At 32.4% G+C, this 27,394-nt stretch overlaps 1 protein-coding gene across 4 annotated transcripts in view; it reads right to left on the reverse strand.

Annotated features, from left to right (window-relative positions):
- Positions 1-27,394, reverse strand: part of LRP1B (LDL receptor related protein 1B) — a 2,480,145-nt gene that overhangs the window by 2,030,823 nt on the left and 421,928 nt on the right. For all 4 annotated transcript variants that reach the window (XM_007494117.3, XM_056797188.1, XM_056797186.1 and 1 more), the window contains exon 2: positions 18,965-19,087. In XM_007494117.3, coding sequence (XP_007494179.2) covers positions 18,965-19,087 — 123 coding nt within the window. The remainder of the gene's footprint in view (positions 1-18,964; positions 19,088-27,394) is intronic.

Here is a 27,394-nt window from a genome sequence, read left to right on the forward strand (position 1 = left end):
AGAAGCTTTAAGGTAGGAAGATAGAGACAGGATAGAAGTTTTAGATACCATGATGGGGATGATGGAGTCAAATTAGAGATATGAGGTGGCAGGAATGAGTCTTTATTAATTTTCCATGAGCCACAGCTAAGCTCTGATCAAAGGACCCTTCCAAAGGCTTTTACCAGTCCAGAGATCCACATTTAATACCACACAGTTCAGAGAGATGATAGAGAAAGATTAGAAATGGAGCCTGGCCCAAGGCTCAAGACTGAGCATGCTCTCTTCTAAGACAATCTGTACATACCAACTGTTCCCCTTGCCCATAGCTAGGGGTGGACTGCTACAACTTTGATATAGAAATATACTTAGGGAGGAGAAGACAAAATATCTGGCACTAAGGTTTTGTCAGAAATGCTTTGTCTGGGAAGTTCAGAATGAATTATTCAAGGAAGAAAAATGTGTTATTTAATCATTTTCAGTACCAAGACTTTTGTGATCCCATTTGAGGTTTTCTTGACAAAGGCAATTGAGCAGTTTGTCATTTCTATATCTAGCTCCTTTTCTAGATAAGGAAACTGAGGCAAATAACTTTAGGTAAGTCTTTGAAGATCTTCAATAAAGTAGTGACTCCAAGGCATATAGAGGATTAGTCAGAAAATGAAGCAGGGGGTTTATTGCATGAATATTTTTAAAATTCTACATGATTTTATGTATACACCACTCTTATCTTTAGTTCTGTGGGTTCCACTTCCAAAATAATTCTGATTGGAGAAAATAAGAAAGGCATATTGGAAAGGTCCCAGTAGGAAATTAATATGTATATGGTAAGAACAACATAAGATCAGTAGACATGAATGGATCTATATATTTATATATATTTAGAGCTGAAAGGAATGATATAAATGATTCTAGTCCAACTTGTGAGCATATGGAAGTAATTCCATTAATAAGATACTGAGTTATCCTAGTTTCCTCCTCAGTAACCAATGAGGACATTAGTTCAAGTCCAATATTCTCAAAACCTTGTAAAAACATTTGCTATATTAATATTTTAATACTATATTTCAGATATCATAGATAATTGTATAATTTTCTCTATCAATGTTTCAGTAATCATCAATAGATTTTATATTCTCATTGATGTTTTTTGGGACAGAAAGAAAAATAAACAAAGATTGGCATATTGAATATTCAGCTGAAGTTCTGGTTCTAGACATGAGCCATAGAATTTCTCCTTATTTTATATGCTTATATCTTCAGATCACAAATCCAAATTTTGATCACATTTACTTTAATTCTCATTTGATTTTGGATAAATTAAAAGTGACTTAATTCATAAGACAACTCAAAAAAGAGGTGAAGGATCTATATGTACAAAGATAATTATTTTTTCTCATTTATGGTATCCAATTATTGGAAACTATTGGAAGAATTCTAAATAAATTAATCAGTTAATTGAGTTCCTGGGTTCAAATCTGGCCTCAGATACTTTCTAACCATGTGACCCCAAGCAAATCACTTAATCCCTAATCCCTAACCTTTACCACTCTTCTGTCTTGGAACCAATATAGAGTGTTGATTTTAAGGTGGAAGGCAAGGGTTTACAAAAAAGAAGAGAAAAAAGAAATGATGAAAAATTTCAGAGTATCTTGTAAGATCTTTATGAACTGATGCAAATAAAAAATGAGCAGAATTCATAGAAAACAATTAAAAAGGATAACATTATTTTACAGAAAATGAACCATGATAGACTTTAGAATGAAAGTCAATAAATGAAGAAAAATACCTTTAACATAATGAAAGTTAATAAATTTCTAAAAATCAAAAGAGCCAATATAATTCTATACATACCTAATATAGGGATTAGTTTTCCCTATGTAGGTATATTAGAGCAATTTTTTTTCAATTTATTAAAAAATGTACTCAGTGTGTCAGTGGGTAATGGAAGGGACAGATTAATTCAAAGGCAAGTATTACTTAAAAATAAAAATTTTTAAATGAACACAAAAATCACAAAGACAATGGCAAGAACAAAAAAAAAGTTCCACATAAAATGTCATAGTTGATGTACATTTAACTGTTTAATTACAGAAGCAACTCAAAAAGTATAAAAATCTGCTTGAATAAAGGAGCTAACGTTCTGATTACAAATTATTTTTAATGTAGAAATCCAATGATATTTAGGACAGAACCAAGGATTTAAATATACTTTCCCCCAAACCCTTTGACTTACATGTTGAAGGCCTTTTAAGAAGGTTAAAAAGACTAATTTCAATTTAAGTTAACTTGGTTATACATAGTTTTACATCACTTTCATAAGACCACAATATACTTTGAGCAAAACTGATTCTAATTTTATTATTCTCTGTATAGTTTTGTCCTTTTGCTGACTTCCTCTTATGTGCTTCATGAAACCTTTAAAAACTTGTTTTAAATCACAACTCCACCTTTTCTTCAAACACTGATTTCCTGTTCTTTTAAAAGAACATCTACTTTTAAATGACAATAGATTTCATCAATAATTTTGAGAAGTAAAAATAGTTATTACACCTTAACACATTTTACTAGAATAAATAATACCTACAAACACTATTTAAACATACTTAACTCTTTATAGAGTTGTGTATAAAAGGCCAAACATTTCATTACTATAATAAGAGCATCCATAATGGATTTCCATATTCCTGAGGTCCAAGGTGAAACAGAAGAATCTCTGGAACAAAATGTAAGGAAAAATTACCATAAATATTATCATTAGAAAAATCATTTACTGTGATTCTGTTTTCTCATCTCTGTCTCTCCAAAGAGAATATTGGTTGCCAACTTTGCTTTCATTAATTTTCTCATTACAATGACAATCAGTTTTCTTTACATTGTGTCAACAGTGCTATTTTTCATTTTCAGTTAGGAATGTCCTGTTGAAAAATTCACTTAGTGTGTTTAAATGCATTTTCATGAATTATTCTTTTTTAATCTAGACCATTTAAAATTTAATTATTTATTTAGTACTCTTAGTAGTCTTGCTTTATAGTGATTAAAAAAAAAAAAACCCTTTCCTTCTGTCTTAGAATCAATACTGTGTATTGGCTCCAAGGCAGAAGAGTGGTAAGGGCTAGGAAAGGTGGGTCAAGTGACTTGCATAGGGTCACAAAGCTGGGAGGTGTCTGAGGTCAAATTTGAACCTAGGACCTCCCATCTCTAGGCCTGGCTGTCAATCCACTGAGCAACCCAGCTGCCCCCTATAGTGATTTTTAATGTTTTTTGTTATGAACTCTACTTCCTGATTATAATAATTTAAATCCACCAAGAGAATCAAATAATTGTGCTACTTAGAATTAGCATATACATTCCACAATTTAAAAATAGGAATTATTATATTTAACAACATTATTAATAATAGTCTTATCAATTAAAAGTGTTAATTAAGGCAACTATATTTCATCCATCTTGTCTTTTAAATAGTTTGTGTACAATAAGTATGTGATGAATCACATTTTCGCAGACATAAGAACAATATGAAGAACAGAATGATGCTGAGTGTGCCCCTCCCTTTCCTCCACCCAGGGGAGGGAGGAAGCATTCCCATTGGGTTGCTGGGCAGTGGTGGGTGAAGTGAGGAATGTCTTCACTGAGTGTAGAGAGGGCAAGAGGAGTGACTGGAGCACTTTGCTTCCCTCTAGCTCTGCCCCTGTGAGCCACCAACCTTACTCACTGTGTACTCCCATTGGGCTGCTGGGCAGAGGAATGGGTGATGTGCGAAAATGTCATCAGGCACACTGGAGAGGGGAAAGGGAGCAGCTATGCCAGAGTCCCTCTATCTTTCTATGAATGAACTCGGTGTGAGGGTTGATGGGTAGGGTGGCCTTGTATCCATAGAGAACGCTCTGAGTGACATCTTTGGCATCCATGCCATAGGTTTGCTATCACTTTTCTAGAGCCATCCTGATCAAAAACTGCAACACTGATCCTTACTCTTTATTTTTATTATCAATCTTATTTTTTCAGTCATGGATCTGTTTGATAGATCTAGTGAAATGTATAGATCCTTCCTCAGAATTATGTTCTTACACGTTCAAAGTAAATACATTGGCAAATAAAGGAAATGAAAATTTTTATCACAATTATAAAATTATGTTTAAAAACAGGTTCATTGACCCCAGATTAAGAAGCTCTGATCTAGAACATTGAGACTGTCATTAAATTTGGAAAAAAAATCTATTTTCTATTCAATTTTAATTTCTTTTCAATTTCTATTCAATATTAATTACCAATATAAGTGAGTTTCCTAGAAACACACCCTGCAAAATAAAATTTATCATAAAAACAAAGTTATTTCATCCAAATCCAATGTCAAGACAAAAGGCAAGAGGACTGGCAATGGCCCAGGAATCAGTGGATGACCTTGACATCTTCGAAGTCTGACCAAACTCTAAGTTCTCCATAAGGCCTGCTTCAGTTGCCTTCAGAGCCATTGGAACACTTTGTTCACTGGTGACAGGTTTCAAACTGTTCAGGGAGTTAGGGGATGTCTACCCAAACACATGAAGCCTTCCCCTGAAGAATGGGTGGGATAAGGTAATATAAGATTTATAAAGGCCCCAATCAATTTACCTTGGAAGGAAATATAACATCTGATGAACTTTTCTGGACTGTTCTATCAGTGAAGCTGCCAGCCTTATGCTGTAGGTATTCTGCCTTGGGTCCTAACATTAAAGGACTTTGCTTGACCTACTTTTTCTTACTTTGGATACCACTGAACAGAAGGTAGCCTTTTAAAAACTAAGCATAGTATGCTTTCTTGACCTCAATTCTAATCTGAATCGAGTTACCCTTTGGTTCTTTATCTCGTTACTTAAGATGACAAGTAGAAAAGTTCCACAGGGAAAAGTGGCCCATCACTGTTCCATTTAGCTAAAAATCTGACAGCTGTTGCCTGTAACATTGATGACTATATTGCCAATGTCTCTCCTCACAACTTCCTTGTGCATTTTCAGCTGTTAGATTATTATTTTCCTCTTTTCTATAAGCACCTTTAATAATAACCTACTGCAGAAGGATTTTCCTTGCTAAATGGTAACTCATAAGTTATAAACTTCATCTCTATCAATCTATATCTGTATTTATATACACAAAGAGGTATATATATACATACATACATATATATGTGTGTTTTATTGGTGCCTGTATCTATATTTATATATAGTTATAGTGATTATATAGATATAGAATTCCTAGGTATTAGGACATTACTTCTTAATATAATATACTTAATATAAAATAGCATCTTTTAAAATATGTATATAATCTGATTTATCTAGAACATGGAGAAATTTTGATTTCAAGATTTATATTAAAAGTAAGATATTTTAATATAAGACTTTCTTTGCTATTTGGCCACTATATCATATTTTGTCTATGTGTATTCAGAATACTCACAGACAGAAATTCACTTATATGTATATATATTCACACACAAAAATATATATGCACATTTGTGAACATAGATAAAGATATATAACAATATGCATATATTCCTAAGTTAATAAAGTAATTCCTATATATTCCCATTTTATCTTATAATTTATTAACTGTTTTCTGTCCTGCACAAATATTTTTGCATGAAGTATATAACTTTAATTTACTTTTAATTCAAGAACCTAGAAACAACACCCTGTGACAATAGATTTCTTCATACCGTAGCTATAATATCATTTGCAACTGAGAAGCCAAAACTAGATCTTTCATTTAATGAAATACAAATGATGAGGTAAAATATTTTAATTTACAGGTTTTTCCTTTTATTACTTTCTATTTTTCAGAGTGAATATGATGAATAGGTCTTGTGAAATAAAATCTTAATTTGAATGGATTCTAAACCTTTTTTATTTGAAAAATTTTATTTAATTAAATGATTTAAAATATTTTCCATGTTTCCATGATTCATGTTCTTTCCTTCCCCTTCTATACCCCCTCCCATAGCCAATGAGCAGTTCAACTGGTTTTTACATGTATCCTTGATCCAAAGCTATTTCCATGTCGTTGATTTTTGCATTAGGGTGATTGTTTAGAGTCTACATCCCCAACCATATTCCCATCAACCCATGTGATTAAGCAGTTATTTTTCTTCTCTTTTTCTACTCCTACACTCCTTTCTCTGGATGTGGAAAGCATTCTTTCTCATATGTTCCTCAGAATTGTCCTGGATCATTGCAATGCTGCTAGTAGAGAAGTTCATTATATTTGATTGTGCCAAAATGTATTTGCCTCTTTATATAACATTTCTCCTCCTTTCACTCTGCATCAATTCCTGAAGGTCATTCCAGTTGTAAGGATGATATGAAAATTTGATCATGATTAAGAGTCAATTTGCTTTATGAATTATTCTCTTATACCTAGTATACCTAGTGACACAGAATTTTAGCAGGCCAATATTTTGATAGTTGGATTTAATTCAACATATACTCATTAAATGGCTAATTTTTGCACTGGACAAGGCCACATGCTAACTGCAGGGTATACAAACACAAATTTAACTAATCCTTAATATCAATGAGTTTAAATTTTACTGGAGGCTTTTGACAAGTATATAAAATAGAGTATAAGAAAAAAGTCATAAAAGAAAACTGATAGTTGCATTTGAGAGATAGGATGGTGAATCACATTCTGAGGTTCAATAAAGATAATGGATATAAAGCACATTGCAGAATTTAAAGCACTTTGTAAATGCTAAGACTCCAGTCTGGCAATGACTGAATTTCCTTAGACTTCTGCTGCACTATTTCTGAATTCAAGCAATGTTTATAGAGTGATAGAGGAGAATGATGGTAAATGTCAACACCTGGTTTCTTAAAAAATGTATGCACATACTTAAGTTTAATCTGAAGTATTAATATGACCTTAAGTATAGAAAATTAATAAAACAATAAATTAAACCTTGATTTAAACTGTTTTCTTATTTCTAAGATATAAATGCACCCACTAAAATTTAGCAATAGGTTGACATGAACTGATAGGAGATAGGACCAGTACAATCTTCATGGAAGTCAAACTAAGTGTTGAAGTTACATAAGGAATGTGAAAAGCAAACATTATGAAGGAAAAGAGCATATCCTAGTAAGCAAAATAGCTTGTTCAAAGGTATTGAGATAGATCATGAAGTCCTGAATCTGGAAAATGTTGGTAGTCAAGTTTGGCTGGAAGGTAAGGATTATGGAAGGGAATATTGTAAAATATGTTTGGACAAATTATGGAAGGCTTGACATGTCAGATTGAAAAGATTGTATTTGATTATATTGATAATGTGGAATCAGTTAAAGTGTTGAATAAGAATAATATGAAAAAAATATGTTCCCTTAGTATATGGGCAGGAATATGCACAATATAACAATGAAGGGCCATGCTGGGAAATAATGAGAGCAATTAGACAGCTATTTACAATAGCACAGCAAAGAAGAAATGAAAAACTGAACTAGGATTGTGGTTCTTTGTTTGCAAAAAAAGGGATGGATACCAGAGAAAGGACGAGATAATGAACCCATTAAATAAGAAATTTAGTGATATGATATGCAAAAAAAAAGTTAAGTACTGGCTAAACAAGCTGCAGAAAATAATTATAATTAAATATTGTTTTCCTGAAAGAACTGAAAATTAAGGTAATCATTAAAAAAAAGCCTGGAAAGACTATATATTAAGCATAGTGAAGTGAACAGAAGCAGGAGAACATTGTATACAGTATCAACAATAGTGTACAATGATCAAAATGATCAACTGTGGATAACTATTATCAACCAGGTAAGGATCCATGGTCACTAAAAGGGACTCATGACCAAAAAAAAAGTTAAGCTCTATCCTAGAAGGAACTGATAAAGTTGGAATGCAGACTAAAACATATCATTGTTCCTTTTTTCCCCTTAAATGAATATTTCTCTAGTGTGAGCAATATGTGACATTTCACAATATGAACATTGAAATATGTTTTGCATTATATCTTATATATTTTGCTATTTCACATTACCTGCTTTCTTGGGGAGAAGGGAGAGAACATGGATTTTAAATGTCAGAAAAATATTATTATAATTGTACATATAAAAATGAGAAATAAATACAGAAGAGGAGAAGAATTAGGAAGAAAGTGTGGCAGATTTAGAGAACAAACAAAAATGTGGTTACTTCTGGACAAGAAAAGTTTGATATGCTAATTGGACATATAAGAAGAGAAGTTCAGTAGTAAGTTAAAAATACCAGTCTCAAGAGAGATATGGGTGTGTGAGTCATAGGCTTAGAAATTATATTTGAGCCCATGGAAAATGATGAGATCTCCTGTAAATAAAGAACATCCTCAAGGACAAAGGCCAGAGGGGAGGAGAGAAAGAAATAGAAGTAGAGAGAGAATGAGAGAGAGATAGACAGACAGAAACATAGACAGAGAGAAACAAGTCAGAAAGAGAGTGCAGAGGAAAGCTTTCCCACCCTGGAAGAGTCAGAGGAAGGAAGTCAGGAGATGCATCTATCCAAAAAAATAAAACAAATAAAGCAGAGTGAAAAAAGGTTTCAGGAGAAAACAGTGCAACAAAAAGGGGAAAAAAGGATATTATGTCTAGGACAAGGGTAAAGAATATCAAAAGTTTCCAAAAACGTCAGAGAGAATGAAAACTTAGGAAAGGATGTAAAATTTAATAGTTACAAGATCACTGGCACACTTTGAGAGTAGTTTCAGGAGAACAATAGATCAGAACAGAGTTTGCAAGGGATTGGGAAATAAGTAGGTAGTGTATAAATTGAATATTTTAAAATCAAATCTCATTTTATATGTACAAGAAAATCTACTTATTTAAAGAGTGAATTTTTAAAATAAAGCAGAGCATCTTTTATAAAGTAAATAATCACACTGTAGTTATCTATAGTGTAAAGCACCATGTATTTTTTTGTAAGAATAAGAGTTAAGAGAGAGAAGGCATTTCAATTACCATCAGTGTACCTCTGTATATGTGTGCATGCATACTTATTTTATAAAATATTAATTTATCATTTCCTATAAGAATACCTATGTATAGATATGTATATACACATTTTATCTAAATATGTTATATGCATGTGCACACATGTGCATGTGTAAGCATATTATATATGTATATGCTTATTATATTCCACTCAAATTGAATTAGCAACAATGAAAAATGTCATCTATTTAGACTACTGATATGTAGAAAGAAAATGTTTTATATTTTGTCTCCTCCAAAGCATCTCATATAGTACCTTATATTAGATCCTCCACAATCACTTTATGAAATGCTTTTTGATCTAGTTTTCTTAAAGAAGGTTACCTTCTGCATATTATAATCAAAAGTTAAAAAAATGTCAAGTTCTCTACTTAATTATAATATTACATGGAAATACATGCTACCATTTTACCCATTCATTCATTTCTAGAACTTATTAAATATGAAATATGCACACTAAACTATGGTTAAAATCACAAACAAGTTAAGTTTAAAGAATCCCTTATGAGGACAGAATTTAATATTTTGAAATATAACCACTACTAATACCTGTAGTACCTTTTAAAAAGAGATGTCTCTGAGAAATGACATGCATTATTAATTCCTTGTCTATTGCAAATTTTCCCTGCTGGTTGGAATCAGAAATAAATAAAAAACAGGATGAGTTTTATATTAATGAGCAGGTTATGGCTACTAAGAATTATCTTATTTTCCCTATAGCGTAGTGCTAATGAGGTCAAGTTCCAAAGCTTGCTTCTGACTATGTGCTAGTTAGCTTAATACAAAGAAAAACTTGTTTTACAGTCACAGATCCATAAGCGTAAGAGATGAGCATCACCACTCACAAGGATCAAATGAGAGAGTAGGTCCACAATGGAATAATCCATTACCACAACTGGGAGAAAAGCTAAACTCATGAAACACTTGTCCTCTTTACCTAAAAAAACAAAATTGGTATTTGTCTAAACAGAAAAAAAAGAAGTACACTTACATAAACATTTTAACATTTTAAAAATATTTTAAGTTCTTGGAATGTTGAGAACTTTATTACAAGTATCTAGCAAAATGCTATGCACTTAATATATTCAATCATTGGCAAATTCATTGTGTATCTTTTATCTTATTCAGCACAGTTAAAATAGGATATTTCTTTACTATTTGGAATATATTTATGGGCAAAGAAAGCCCTGTTAAATTATTGCATTGAAATTAGAGCTATGTAGATATATGTCACAATGAGAAGAATTAGATGATTTTTATTTCTAGTGTCTGGTTTCGGCTTTTTTGCTAATTGGCTGCATGATGTAGGAAAATTACCTAAACTGTGTGTCTCACTTTCTGAGGAATGGAGAATAATATCACATGAAGTAAACACCTTTTAAAGTTATTGTGGAAATCAAATTAAAAAGTATTTTTTCTTTAGTTTTTAGTACTAGGAATCAATATTATCATCTGCCTTACTAATGAATGGTTGGCATTGACTGCATTCTTATTTCATGTTGATTCATTGAGACAAAAATTGTTCAGTTTTGAATGCAGTTCTTTCATTATTTGGGAGATCATAAAGGCTTTGGCATGCAGCTCACAGTTAGAAAGATTAGTTAGTTTGATTAACTCCTGACTAAATGTGAACCCATTAGCCAATTAATTGAATGACAGAACACGGTATGTGTGGTTCTATCCTGACAGGTCTGGCTTTTTGAAATTGTTCATGTGAATATTTTACACAGTCTGTTTTACTAGCTTTCTTCATTAGACTGTGAAAATAGGCACTCCTTATTCCCTTTTCTATATTTCCTCCATCAAAATGTCATAATGGTGATTCAATCAATCAGAAATTATAAGAAGACATGAGTAGGGAGTAAAAACTGGGAGGATACATTACTAGAGTAAAGGAATTCATAGAAAAATGAATGTTTGTTCATCAAGAAAAGCAAGATGACCAATTTTGCTAGACCACAAAATAGATGTATGGAGAGGGTAAAATAAGCATGAAAAGGGAAGCAGGAGTCAGGTGGTAGAGAGCTTTAAATTTCAAAGATGAATTTATATTTGATCCTCACTGTAATAGAGAAATAACATATTTTATTGGGGGAAGGGAGAATTTAAATAGTACAAATGTTGGCAAATAAATATAGGAATAGATGAATGAACGAGTCAATGGAAAGTAAATAAATGGGAATTCTGAAACCTGAGCTGATGATCATCATAGGTATGGATGCATGTCTTTCATGACCCTCTATGGAGCTTCATATTAAGAAGAGAAATTTTATTTTCATATCCTATAGAGGCTGGTTCTCAATGAAAGGCATTTTTATGCAATACTATGTGACAATCTTTTGCTGAAGTCCATTTTATTCCTCAAGCTGAATATGCTCTTAAAAGTGGAGGCGATGCTATTTAGTGATGGGATACCACATTTAAGTTTTATATTTCTCCCCTGAAAATTCTATAACTATAAGCTCCCATTATCTTGGTGTGGTCTTTGCTCTCAGGGAAAATAGAATACAGCATTCTTTATTGCAACATTTGGCAAAATTTGTCATTAGGCAGACACTTCTGAGTATGAAATTCAAATGTAAATTTTATAGACTGACTATAAAGAGTAAAATACCCTCTGGGAAGAAATGTGCTCACCCATGAAAGGTAAAAAGCCTTTGTGTCCAACCCCAAATGTAAGATAAGTTATGGATAGGCTGATTAAAGAATTTTCTCTCAGATAGTCTACAACTCTGTCCCCATAGAGTCATTCCAATAATATTTGTTTACTGTGCATAATCTCCTAAACTGATGAGGTTCTGGAAGAGTTTATGAGAATTGTTTGCAGATTCATGGGGTGTCATCATTCCTGAATACCTCCCAATTCCAGATGAAAATGATCTCTCTCCTCATTTTCCCCCTAGCATTCTAGTCTTATTACTTTCTACCTTGCATCATATTTATTTGTGTTGATATTATGCCTCTCTCCCTAAGCAACTCTAAGTTACATGAGGACAAAAGCTTCATCATTTGACACCAGGGGTGCTAGAGCCTGTGGGGGTCTAGTTCTTTCCACCTCTCCAAAAGAACATGAGGAAATTTCTCACCTGACCCACACCTCTGCCCAATAGCCCAATCAGAGCATATATTCCCTTCCCTCTCTGGGATAAGGGGAGGAGCTCACATGTGACATGAGGGTTTCAGTTTGGGTATGCAGTCTCTAAAAGGTTCACCATCACCATCCTAGATCATAAGAGCATAGTGTTAGAGTTTAGAGCTAATTTAGTCTAACTTTCTCATCTTACAAATGGAGCTGAAGCCCAGAAAAGTCAAGTGATTTGACTAAAAGTGCACAGGCACTTGATGGGAGTGGCAGCAATTTGAACTAAGATGCTCTGAATTGAGGTTCCACACTTCTAAATTCAATATTCTTCTCCCTGCCCCACCACAGTAAATAATTAAGTGCTTAATTAATGTCCAAATGAATTATACCACCTGATTTTTATTTTCTTCACTTTTTTGCTCCATCCTTTCTCCAAATGACATTCCAATTCCTAAGTGGGTTATAAGGGCATTCTTTTTTCAGTTTTCTAAACAGTGAGTCATCTTGGATTCAGAGGCCACAGACCAAATCACTATGTCATGAATCAAGCTGAAGGGAGTTTCCACTTCATCTCCCTACTGATCTTGCTCTGCCTGTGGGCATATTTATAATATATTTACTTCTACTCAGCTAGGTGTATAGTGGATAGAATGCTGGTACTGGAGTCAAGAAGACTCATTTTTCTGAGTTCATGTGTGCCCTCAGATACTATGTGACTCTGTACAAGTCATCTAACCCCATTTGTCTCAGATTCCTCATCTGTAACATGATATGATGAAGGAAATTTAAAAAAAAATCTTCAGAGTCTCGACCAAAAAAGAGCTAAATGGAGTAGAGACAGACATAACAGACTGAAAATCACTGAATACAACAAACTCTATTCACCAATTATCCTTTCTAAAACAAATAAGCAGGTTTTTCAAAGATTTGATGGCACATTTTAGAAGAAGAATGAATTGATATAGGACTTATTACCACCCACCCCCCCATTCCAAGCCAGCAAAATGAATTAAAGTTAGGAATTTACATTTGGTCCAGAATTATATTTAAACTACCATATTCTGTTATACTTTATGTTGAACTCCTGACAAGTTCAGAGCTGGGAGGAGACTTTATGAAAGGGAAAGTCAATTTTTTCTCTCATCTAGTTGCTGAAGCAAAGAAAAACAATAAAATTAAAAATAAAATAAAATGATTGGCATTAGATATAATCCATCCTCGTGTGTTACTTTGTTATAATCTGATAGATCACATGGCTGAGCATTTACAAACTTGGAAATATTTCTGTTGTAGCCTTGTTTATTTCAAAGTGACCCCCTTCCATCTAAGCACTATACATACATTAATTTTTTGTGGTTTTTACAATCTGCTTTTAGTGTCCTGTGCTATTGAATTTTATTTTATTTTTATGGACACTATCTTTTTGCTAATAACCTCCTTCCTGGGTTTCATTTTATCTCTCTAGCCTGTCAAGAAAGAAGAAAATTTGGAAAGGCTATATGAAAATACTTTCCCACTTCAAAATGGTCTGTATATATCAGATCATAATCATTCTATTATTTAGCTAAAATTTAAAATACCCATAAATGGAAATACAGGGCAATTTATACAAATTCACATGAATAATTTTTTTAAAAACACTTCATAAATGCCTATTCAAAAAATTTCATTTCTTTCAAAAAGAAAACTGATACTTCCATTAGGATAATTTATTACACCTCAGCATAATCAGGTCACTTGTTTGGATTCCATTATTTTACAAGAATTGATTATTCTCAGTTCTAGAGTAAGACATTCCGGTTTAACATGGTGTTTCAAGTTTGATATTTGATTGTAAAAATGAAAATAGTGCTAACTTAAGAGTTTGTTGTTTGTATTGAAGTTAAATTCCCCAAAAGCTGATTTTACACTCAAATAAAAGGAGTATAGGCTCAAGGAAATTCAAAGCATATGACACAAAATGTGTGTGTATGTATGTGTGTGTGTTTAGATCTTTTACACTAACATGCACACAGAAAGGGGAGGTTTTATTCATCAATGAAGTAACTTGAGGACATGCAAGTAAATAGATTACCCACCTTACTGAAAGTATTTCTCCCACTGCCACTGGTAGCACATTACCTAAAATGAATACTCTACTCACAACTTATTTATACATATTTTTGCCCCATGCTTTTCCCCCATTAGACTTTGAACTCCTTGACATCAGGGATATTTGCCTTTCTTTGCATCCCTAGTTATTAACTTAGTTCCTGGAACCTAGTAGGAATTTACTAAATTCTCGCTGACTGTGAAAAAAAGATATGAAAATATATCTCCCTCAATTCCTATTCAGAGATGATGGAAGAGAGACCACAGAGCATATAATATTTTTGCTGTAAAAATTACTTTTATTGAATTTTATTTATCTTTTTTATAAAGTATTTTTATATAGTATAATTCCCTGGTAAGGGAATAGGGAAGCATCCAAGGGAAATTCAGTCAGTGAAAAACAAAATATAAGATAAATATGTATTTGAATACATATATGCATATATGTAATATATGCATGTGTGAGTGTGTGCATGCTGCCAAATAATACATTTTCCCAATTGTTCCTAAGAAATACTAATTTTGCTATTTTCTTGGAGGGACCTTTAATCTATCTTAATTATTCGGTCTTCTGGAAACAATTACAATCTGTGCCTGAAGAATTGTCTGAATCACTTCTGCAGAAAAAGACATACACCAAAGAGGAGATGGCTACTGATTCGCTGATTTCAAATGAAAGACCAAAAAAAAAAAACAAAACCAAAGCAAAACACAACACAACCAAAAAACCACATTGTATATTGTAAGAAATGAAGCCCTAGAAACACATTAGGATTCTCATTAGCAGGAACATATTTGAATTTTAACTCATTCTGGGCATATGATTCGTATCTATTTAATGGAGAAAATGCTTATATGAATATTTGATCAAGATACGAGTTCATTGATGTAGTGAGCTCCTAGTAAAAAATTTCTCTCTGCCAATGTTCTGTGGCAACTCTTTTACGGTTTATAGTCTCAGATAATTGCCTAAAACACTAAGAGACAGAGTCAGAATGTGATAGAGGAAGGACAGTGATGTTGATATTCCTCAGGCTAAAGTCATTTCTATAACTCACCATGCAACACTACTTAAAAATAACTCACAAAATGCTAAACATACATTATTTCCTTAGATCCTTACAACAATCCTGTCATGAATAGATAGGGAAGGCTTATTATTTTGTTATTTCCCAGATAAAAGGAGTGAAATAGAGGAAGGCAAGACAAGACAGGTCCAATTTTACACAGCTCATTTATTAGTAGATATAGATAGGGCCTGATAATAGTTCTTTAAACCTAGAACTCATTCAGTGACATGACATTGACTCCCAAATATGACAGGGTTTTTATAACAAATACTTTGTAAAATTTCAAGAAACATGATATAAGTCTAATTTGTATTTTATTAGATCCAATTAAAATAACATCTAGAATGTAAGTGACTATAAATCATCAATCTAGCATCAAAGTAAAAGTTAAATTTTGATGATTAAAGAGGGGCAAAACCAACTCCCAAAAAACCTGACAAAGAAGGGATTTTGAGTTTTTATTCTAAAAACCTATTCAGAAATTTATTTTTGGCTTATCAAAATCTGATGCACACTAGATTGTACTAACAAGATTAAAAGCATCTAGCAGGAAGGGGGTGCTATGTTCCTTAACCTCTCTGGTCTACATCTCATAACAACTCATATTGTCAGTTATCCTTTGGGCTCTCAAAAAACTGAATTAAAATTAAATTTCTATTTAGATATAAGAATGCCCATTCAAAATGTAAGACTAATTAATCACTTTTTCAATTTAATGGTAAGGACATGAATGACTGAATACGTCTTTTATTTTTTGATGACTCTTTCCATCAGGCAATCAGTACTATTATATCCTGTTATAAATAATCATACAACACATCCCTTCTCCTTGGGCATCATTGTTAGCACTGGAAATCAAATTTCCCCTTTCATAACTCAACAAAAACCTTCCTATTTAAAGCCTAAACAAACACAGAAGGTATTGGGCGAAGAGAAAAGGAATCAGAGTATAAGTTAAATTCTCAGATTTTTTTCTTATCTGAAATTTGAGTTGATTTCTATGACTTTGCCTGTTTTTCTCTCTCACTCATTTTAAAAGTTTTAGTACCTTGTCATACAAACTCAATTTCTTTCACTAACTTGACAATATCCATTAATGTTCTAGTATAAGATTTGCTTTCATGGTAGTCAAAATAGCCTAATTAATTACTAATTGTAATATTCTTGATTATGATTAAAGTGTCCATGCACACATGTGAAAATACATCTGACCCACTAGTAATTGCCCTTAAAGTTTTATAGAAATAGCATTTGTGTCAAGAGCAAAAATGAAACCTCTTCATCTCCCACATTGGTCATTGTTTTTAGGAAATAATATTCTAGGTGTTCCATTTCTAGCTGTACTTCAGTTTAAACCACTATGGAGATTATTGTTTGCATAATGCTGATAAAGCAAGCATTGTAATGGTCCCATCTTTTTTTTTTTACCAAGACCAGATGCATAAACAAAAGAGGTGGTTCATATCATTACATATCATATCATTACAGTCCAAATGCCCAAGACATTTCAGGTTACATACTAGGATAGTATACATGAAATGCCATCAAATTCCAAACCCTGCTTTGTATCTGTAGCATATTTCAATAGAAATGACATGAAAATTGCTTACACTATTTAAATATATGTTTTAGTGACATTTACTAATCAATTTAACATTTTCAAAGCACTTTTTCTGCATTATCTCTTTTGGTCCTAACCAAAAAACCAAAAAGCAAACCTTGCAAGATTTGTGCTACTATCACTTTTATATTCTAAGTCATAAAATGGGGTTCAGATATACTAACTGGCTTGCCCAAGGTTGCAAAAGATTTACTACAGTATTACTTTGAAAATATTTTTTGAAAAAATGAAATTTGGCATGTATAGATGGGACCTCTAAGCATATTAGTTTGTGGTCAAATCGAACCACTTACTCTAATCCCTATTAATTGGATTTCTAAAGAAACTGCTTTTAGATTCAGTCTCAAACTGCCCTAGTATTCTAGCCACATTATTCCAGCAAGAAAAAAAAATCCATTCATCTATGAGCAGAGGCAAGATGAAAATATCTCTGAAAACAAAAAAGGTGAAAATTCTTCAAATTAGTATTCCCAATATATATGTTCTCAAAAAGTATTTTTTCCTACAGAAACTTGGCCAACATTTAATAAGGAGACTTACTTTACTATTTACATGAAAGACAAATAAATTGCTATTATTGATATATAAACTGACAACATGAGTGAAGGTGGGATGGGTCAAATTGAGAGGAACTGAGCTCTTCCAAAAGTTAAATTCTGTTAAGAACTTGTTTTAAATACCAAAATCCAGAATTACAGCACTAAGGAAAACCTTGCAAGTATGGAAAGGTGGATCATGTGAGACAAACACCATAGCTTTGAAAGTCTTTCTTGGCTCATTATATGCAACTGTATGAGTCATTCTCAGTAGGGTGAGGCTACAGCCTCAATAATTAACCATAGCTACCATGGAGAGGTAGATGTTTATTTATATTCTTGTAATTCTTCTCATAAACTTATGGACCCTAGAAAAGTTGTTCTCCATACCGAATAAGTTAGATGTATAGGAAACAGCTGGTTGCCATCCTGTGACTTGTGGAGTATGACAGATAACCAATAATGGGTGTGGAAGAGAGATCATACACCTATGTTTATGACTTCTGCTGAGAAATAGAGTCAAACAATTCTCATTAAGTACTACATCTACATGATCCCCAATTAGAGGTTATATTACAAATTAAAAATGTCTTCTGATTGTCCATGAGTTAAAAGTGTCATTAAAAATACCTCAATAGCAGGAGGGTTTCAGTATTTGGGCCCATTATACAGTTGCTTTCAACAGCATTCAATACCACACATTTCTTCTGCAACTAAAGAAAATGGAAAGACCCCTGGTGCTTTGATACTGATGATATTAATAATACTAATAATCATAAAAATAATAACACAATTTTGGGCTTGAATACAAAAAGTTATTTTTCAACCTAAAGTCACAAATGCTTAAATTCTTGACAAAATATTTTATCTTTCTATTTCACAGGCTTAATGTAAAATACTTCCAGTCATTTGTACAAATTCTCCTAAGGTAATGAGAAATCACTAAAAAAGAGACTAAATATTTAATTTCTAGAGCTCATTTTATTTTTAAAAGCCTGATTCCTTACTGTCCCTTTGCTGAGGGATAAAAATAATAATTTGCCTTTTAGGTCATTATGGAAGTAGCCTAGGCATATATTAGACCTTTTTCCTCAAAAAAGTAAAAACAAGATGACATCTAGAATTAATACCAGACTTCAATGGATGGGAATATAGGGAATAATCAGCCTCCAAGAGATCTTTTCTACTCTTATTGTTCTAAACCTCTAAAAAGGAGGAAAGATGGTAAGTGATTGCTATACATTAATTATTAAACATATTTTTCCCATAATGTTTTATTGCTACTTTTCTTGTCATGTTTTCCTTGTCATGTACACAAATTCTTTGCAGTCATCTAATAAAAACATTGTTTCTTTAAAAATACTATATTTATCTGTTTCTTTATCTCTATGTGTTAATTTGTACTACAAAAATAATTTATTCCCCATTGACAATACTCACTATGAAGGAAACTCAAACACCTTCTAAGAGTTCTTAGAAGGGAGAAAACAGTACGTTAAAACAGTTGTCATCAAAACCAACAAAAAAGTCAATTTTACATATAATGGAAAAAATCAAAATGGCATGAGAACCTTTCTACTTACAGGTGTCTATAGATTCATCCGAATCATCAGGGCAGTCAGGGTCCCCATCACATAGCCAGCTCTGGGATACACAAGTCACATGATCATGGCAAAGAAATTCACCAGGATCACACAACTGTGGATCTGAAAATGAAAATGTTTTAAAATAAAATATGAATGGTCTGAACATATGATCACAGAACAGCACAAAGATGAAATGTGAGAAAGCAATACATAAAGGGGATATGAATGTAAAATATATTTCTTATGCAAAAGTTCAAATGTAAGCAATATTTGTCTCAATATTAGCATTTTAGCACATAATCTATTGATCATCTTAGAGGTCAAATAGTATCATTGAATTAGTATAAAACAGAATGTGCTCTGAAAATGGTTATTTTGCTTGATTACCATCTTTTTTACAAAACATTTCCAAGAATATTCTTCAGTGAATAAATTTTAGGTATACTTAATTGCTCAGTCACATTCTTACTTTACATGAGAGCATAGATAGATTGAAAAGCAAAAAATCCTCTTCTTGTTTTCCTTTTCCAACCCTTTAAGTTTCTCATCTCAAAGTCAGACTTACTGAACTATTGACTTTAATTCAATTCCATAAATATTTAGTGAGTTCCTGGTATGGGTCAGATACTACTAGGTACAGAACACATAAGAAAAACAACCAAAAATAGCTCCCAGTCTTCTCTCTTGTACCCCAAGTGAGAAAGTAGAATCATTCATATAATTTTTGAAATAGAATAGATATTTGGGGATTTAAGAAAATTGATAAAAAACTACCCAAAGTCAAAGAATTTTGCCACATCTTCCTAAGAACAGTTTGTAAAAGGCACTACCACTAATTACCATCAACCTCAAAATTACTGCTTATTTATATCCATCCTTTTTCTTCTTTTTCCACAGATCATCTGAAACAGGGTCTCTGTTCTCCACAAAGATATCTATTCTAGTTTTTTATAGAAAACAGAAACAAACCCACTGTACAATGACTTGTTGAACAATGAGGAATTTGGACTTAGAAGATGCATTTAAATGACTAGAAATACATCATAAAGTAGAAGAAAGAATGTGAGACAAAAGTCAAAAGATCACATGATCCTAGATCTATACTTTGAAGGAATCTTAAATACCACTTTGTCGAATTCCTTCATTTTATAAGTGAATAAAATGAGTTTCAAAGAGGTGAAATATCATGATCAGTATCTCAGAAAGGTATATATCACAGGCTAAATCTGAATACATGTCCTTTGACTTAAGGAAGTGAATCTTATTCCATATTGTGCTACCTACTCTGAAGTATAGAGATCTAAATTCATATTTTTACTTAGATCATTTGTTCCTTAGAACAAGTTTACACACAAACACACACACAACACACACACTTATATATGAAAGATATTATATATATAAATATATTTTTAAACTTTTACATTTTTTCCAAAATATATGCCATTAGAATTTTTCAATAATCATTTTCTGGTATTTGATGATTCATTATATCTCCTACTTTACCATGCCTTGCATTTCCTCAAGATGGCAGTTAATATGTTATAGGCTCTACATGAGTACTTATACAATACATACTTCCATGTTTCTTATGTTGTGAGAGAAGTCATAATGCTTAGAGAAAAATTCATGAAGGCAATAAAATGAAGACTGGCATTCTTCAAACATCATTTGAATTTCATCAGTTTCTTCAGTAGCAGTGTAGAGCTTTTTTCATTGAGTCCTTTTGTAGTTGTCCTTCTAGACCCTTGCCTTGTTGATAACAGTTAAGTCATGCACAGTTGATCATCATACTTTGTTAGTATGTATAAGGTTATTCTGGGCTGGCTTACTTCACTTTGCTTCACTCCTTTTAAGTCTTTCTATGTTTTTTTGTGTGATTGTCTTGTTCGCCATTTCTTATGGTATAATAGTATTCCATTACTACTGCATACTACTACTTGTTCTTTCATTCCCATATTAATGGATATCCGTTCAGTTTCCAGTTCTTTGCTACCACACTAAAAAATCTGTTATAAATATTTTTGTACAAGTCAGTCTTTTATCCCTATCATTGTGATTTCTTTGGGATACAGTCCTAGTAATGGTATTGCTGAGTCAAAAAGTGTGGACAGTTTGCTGGTACTTTGGACATGGTTGCAAATTGTTCTCCAGAATGGTTGGATGAGTTCACAGATGCATATTTTATTAGTGTCCTGATTTTTCACACCCTCTTCCACACTTATTATTTTCCTTCTTAGTCATATAAGTCAGTCTAGAAAATGTGAGGTAGTACCTAATATTTGTTTTTGGGGGGATCTTTACCATCCATCTTAGAATTATTGCTGTGTATTATTTTCAAGGCATAAGAGCAATAAGGGCTAGAAAATGGGGGTTAAATGATTTGCCCAAGGTTACACTGAGAGATGTTTTAATTTGATTTCTCTAATCAATAATGATTTGGAACTTTTTTTTTTCATATGACTAACGATAGTTTTAATTTCTTCATCTGAGAATTACCTGTTCATATGCTTGGACTACTTGTCATTTGGGAATGCTTTGTGTTCTTATATATTTGACTTGGTCCTCTACATATTTGAGGAATGAAGCCTTTGTCAGAAATACTTGCTATAATTCCCCATACACCCCTCCAGTTTGCTGTTTTCCTTCTCACCTTGATTATATTATTTTTGTTTGTTGAAAAATCTTTTGAAATTTAATGTAGTCAAAGTTGTTGTTTATTTACATTTCATAATGTTCTCTATCTCTTGCTTTGACTTAAATTCTTAACTTATACATAGATCTGATAAGTAAGCTAGTCTATGCTCCTCTAAATTGTTTTTATGGGTTTGTCCTTTATTTCTATGTTGAACATCAATTTGACTTTACTTTTGTGAAGATTAAATTTAACTCTCCCCTGATTGTAAAAATGAAATTAATTAACTGTCCCCTGATTGTGAAGATTAAGTTGTAATCCCTGCCCATTTTTAGATCTAATCACCAAAACAGTAAACATCCCACTTAATCATTCAAGTGGGGAAGTCTGTGACCCAGGTGTGCAATAATGGGTAACAAATAAGAATCAACTGACTATCTCCTGGGCAGTCCTAAGCAAGGTTTTAGACTATGATTTGTCCATGTAAAAGTATAGTGTAAGTGACACAAAAGAAAGTGTCTTTAAAAGGGAGTGACTGGACCTGAGACCTTGTTCCTGGTGAGGCTGTTCTAAAATCTCTTCCTTTGGACTGACACAAGATGAGTGAAAAGCTGAATCTTAACTGCTAGATTTTCTGAAAAAAAAAAAAAAACTAGCCTCAGGAGATACACCTGGGATCCTTCCCCAGGTCCTTGGTTTTCCTGAGGCCTAAGGACTATCCTTGCCAGAGTTGAGTCAGGGGCCATGAGTAAATTACTTAGTGCTTAGGTTAGATAGCTTACCCTATTCTCTCTCTGATTTACTACTTCACTCTTCCTATATTTTATAAATAAATTGTAAATAAACCTCTTTGGAATTCATATAAATTCCTGGAGATGCTATTTTAAATATAATCCAGTCCAACTTTTAAATAAAACCTTTTCTTCCCTTAAACTTGGTTTATGATTGGAGGTATTGGTTTGTGTCCATAGATATACTTGTAGTAACTTTTCCCTTTTTCAGTAACAAAGATGTGAATTTCCCCTCATTCTCACACCTACTTCTGCCTTTCCTGTGTAGTGAAAAGACTTTGGGCTATGGGATCAGAGAAACTCAATTCAAATCCAAGTTTTGCTACTTACTTTTCATATGATCCTAAGTAATTCACTTAATATCTCTGAACCTTAGTTTCATCATCTAAAAAACTGAAAAGCTTGTACTAGATGATCTCTATAGGTCCTTCTAGTTCTAATCTATCATCCAGGGATATTTGTTTTTCTCACTTCAGTTTTATCATCAAATGCTAATTAGACATACTTTCACCACTTCCATGTGCAAGGCACTAAGTCAAGACAATCATACAGTATCTCACTCCTTAAAAGCCTATAACTTAGTTGTAGATACAATTTATATGAATTAAAAGTAAAAAAAATACAAGTTATTATATAAGTACAAGTGAGTCATCATAGTATAGTGGATAAAATAGTTTCAAATCCAGGAAAAATAGACGTCAGGCTTAATCTCTAACCCATAATGTTGATGTTTCCCTACACAAATCACCCAATCTCTTAGTATTCTAGGCAACTCTCTAAAACTGTAATCTGCAGAGTAAATTTGTGGAGAGAGTTGCTTCTCCTGATAATTTTCTATAGCTATGAAATAATTGATCGATTCATTATCCCTATGAAAGTACAAATGAAGGTGTTAATCAGTGAATGTTGTGGGACCTCACAGGGCAGAGAAATCACAATGGTCTGTAGTTGTTAAAAGAAGAAAGTAGGTTTTCACATGGGCTTTAATGGATGGTTGTATTGAAAAAAATAGATGAAAGAAAGAAGAATTGTTCATGGCTTACTCAAGAAAAACTTGCAAGAATTATTCTCTGTAGTAAATATTCTGAAAACATGTTCCAAATAATCTCTTCATAAAGTTTATTTTGTCTTCCTTTGACAAAGTCCAGTTCTTTGTACTCAGTTTAGGTTATATTTAGGTAGTGTCTGATCCTGGACATTAAAATACCAAGAAGACCAAAACAATTTAGAGAAGACTATGGAACCTATTCTAAACCTTCACTTCCTTTGAAAGTTAGAGGATTTCTAAGAGAAAGGTTAGTTATAGTTCTTCTCCTTTAGCCCAATCAGGAAATTATAAACTATTTCATGGAAAAGCATGAAGAGATAGGATTCAAGAAAAGACCAAATATATTGAATGGTCATAAGCATGCATTTAGTTTTAAAGGTAGGATAAATGTGTAAACAGGATTTCAACCCATTTCAAAGTTTTTTTTTTCCCTCTGACAATCAGAAAGACCTGCTTATGATTGTTTAGAATCACTTCTGGATTAATTTTCCCATGGTTTGTTCTTTTATAAATAAAGATAACAATTCTTCAGTATCTTCTTTCAGAATGTACACACTCCATAGACATTCAAATATTTACTCAGTATAAAATACAAGATAACTCAAAACCACATGTTTTGTATTTGAAGTCATTTATTTGTATAAGTGGATGCACATAATCAAAATCATCTTATGGACTGTTATAGAAATCTCAAACCTTTAAAGACAACCCTCATAGTTTCTTTTTTGGGACAGTTTTACATTATCCCTCTAGGAAAAAGAAGTTAAGAACACCCTGTTATAACCAACCTATTTATTTTTTAACAAGATATACCATTTTCAAGGTCAACTTCTAAAAGCATTAATGGTTGGATTCAAATGCGTGAATTTTCAATATTTTAAAGTGATTATTTTATAATGTATCCCCTCACTGAGTATTTTCTAAAAGAAACTAAATATTTTTGGTATGTTTTCATATTCATTCCATTTAATGTTTCAGTATACCCTTCTGAGATATTCAAATTAATCTTATTTAAAAATACCTTCCTATTGTATCAAACACAATGCTATATGCTGTAATTAAAATAAAAGATACTGAGAATGTGGTGGCAATTCAGCTTACATCCCAAAGGAAGAAGCTTAAAGCTAGTCACTTGAATATCACTTTATAATAATAGCTCATTGCAACCAGAAGAGAGGGAAAAGATTAGGAAAACTATAGATGGGATGGTCTATTGGGTATGTTTTTGTCTTAGCAATAGAAAGACCCAAGTAAATTATTCCATTTACATTGAGATGGAAATATATTTTGGAATTAATTATATAATTTCCATAGAAACTTTACAGACATTTAATGGAGAACATATTTAAGAAATGATGTGGGCTTGGGTTCAAAACTGATCTTCCATCATTCAATTATACTATGCAATTATGAATGCAATTTTGTTATCTCTTTTGAATCTTTTGAAAATAAAATGAATTACAAAAGTTTTTGGCTCAATTAATCAGTGATAATTTTTAAAATGTATATAGCTCTGGGAATTTTGCTCTCTCTGTTATTTAATAATTCCTTATTAATAATGTCATATTCTTCTCCTAAGGAGTTTATATACTGAATAAATATTAAGAAATAAGTGACTCTGTTAATGAAAATGCATGAAATCTATTTGATGAAGAATTATTTTACAAATGAATTACAAAGGGAATAATAAACATTCTCTGCCTTTTAAGAAATAAAAATAAAAATTTATATATGTACATATATATATATATATATGTATATACTATGTATCTTAGAACCTAAGTCCAGAACAATCTGATGTGAATGTGAGCTAAGTGAAAATAGAAGTGCTGACTTCTGGAACAGAAAGCAAACTAGTTAACGAGAGTGGTTTATCTCAGTCTATCTATAGCAATGTGGTGGGGGAAAATGCTCTAATTACTACTAAACTGAGAAATGCAAATTAAAGCAATTCTAACATTTTACCTCACAACCATCAGATTGGCAAAGATGCCAAAAAAGAAAAATGATGAATGTTGGAGGGTCTGGGGGAATGCAATTACGTTAATGCATCGATGGACCTGTGAATCAGTACAATTATTTTGGAAAGATATTTGTAATTATGCATATATGTTCACTAAGCAATGCATGTACTTTTGATTCAGATAAATGATGACTCGCCCTATATTCAATGGAAATCAAATAAAAAGAAAAGGACCTCAATATACAAAAATTGTTATAGTAGTACTTTTGGGGGTGACTAAACACTGGATTCTAAATGTATGTTACTGATTGAGAAATGGCTGAATAAGTCATTTTGCATAAATGTAATGGAATAATATTGGGTTGTAAGAAATGAGACAATAGATGATTTCAAAAAGATGTGTAAACACATATGAACTAATGCAGAGTTAAGGAGGCATAAGCAGAGTAACAATTTAAACAATTACTATGATAAGCCAAACAATTTTTAAGCTATAAAAACTTTGATCAATACAATAAATGTATATGATATGATTTAGAGGATCTCTGATGCAACATGTTTTCTATTACTGGAAAGTGGTAAGTTTATGGTTGATGTATTATGTGTTTATATATATATTTACATATATATACATATTTCTCTCACTCTCTATAAATATGAGAGATAGAGAAAGATGGGGAGAGAGAGAGGGAGGGCAGGGGGAGTACAGTATCTAGTCAATGGGAGAATTTACTTTGCCTGACTCTGTATCTTTTATTACAAGTAATTTTTTCTTTGATCTTTTTTTAAGGGAGGTAGTGAGTAGAAGTGAAAGAAAATATATTTCTCAAAAAGGTGGGAAGTGCTGCAGATCTGTAATTGTATATATACTTTCAGATGAGTTCATTGTATAATTAGTTTTACTTGGGGAGGTAGAATCAATATGGCAGTTTAGAAGCAGCTAAGTCAAAACATCTCTGAATATCCTTTCATACCAATCTTTAAAAAACACTTCAAAAAAGACAGAAATGCAGACCCCCAAAACTCTGAAACAAGATGGAACTATAGGATTCTCCTGCTGAATGCATCTTAAAAGTTAAGAAGAGAGAATAGATTTCCATGGTATAAGGGAGAGACCCAACACCCCTCCACCACCTACTGTACTGAGACCTGTGATAAAACTCAGCCTCATCCAGGATTCCAGGATGAAGGCTGCAGCCTTCAGGTGTATCTTGGTACTGTAAGGGGTAAATTTAGGGAAAGTGAGGGCTCTGACTGTACCTGGCAGGTAGGAACTGGCAGAGGGCCAAGTGGTTGAATATCCTTAATCTCTGTGGCAGCTGGTGAAGATTTGGAATTAGGACAGATTTGCTCAGCAGGTCAGCTCAACCAATCAAATCCAGTATGCCAGCAGAGCAGAGAGAAGACCTAAGATTTGCTTCAGGGCAGAATAGCTCAAACACTCAAGGTCCAGTAAACAAATGGAGGAGTGAATATACAGTGCACAAGGAGGGAGAAAATGAGAAAAGAACAGAAGAAAAAGAAGAAATTCATGATTGAAAGCTTCCATAGAGATAAAGAACAAAGAACAGAACAAACAAAAGAGGACTAGATCAAGGAACATTAAGCAAAACCTCAAAAAATACAAGGAGTTGGATTCAGGTTCTGGAAGAGTTTTACTTTTTCATTGGGTACCTTTCACAGAGTGCAGATACACAGTCACTGTTTGTAATGTAGAAACAAAATATATCAATAATAATTTTAAAGAAGACCTTATATGGCTAATATTAATATTAGCTAAAATAAATACTTCAGCTATTATATAATTTCTAATTTCCTATTATATTCAAGGAATATGTATTATCCATATAATCAGTAAATAGTGGTAGAGATAGTGAGTGATAGCAGTGATGTAGTGATAACAAACATATATATATATATATATATAAACTCTATAGTTTACAAAAGCTTTTCCTTTAAATTACTATTATATGTTGCTGTTCATTCATTT

This window comes from Monodelphis domestica, chromosome 4 (genome assembly GCF_027887165.1).
Source record: "Monodelphis domestica isolate mMonDom1 chromosome 4, mMonDom1.pri, whole genome shotgun sequence".
Taxonomy (NCBI): Eukaryota; Metazoa; Chordata; class Mammalia; order Didelphimorphia; family Didelphidae; genus Monodelphis; species Monodelphis domestica.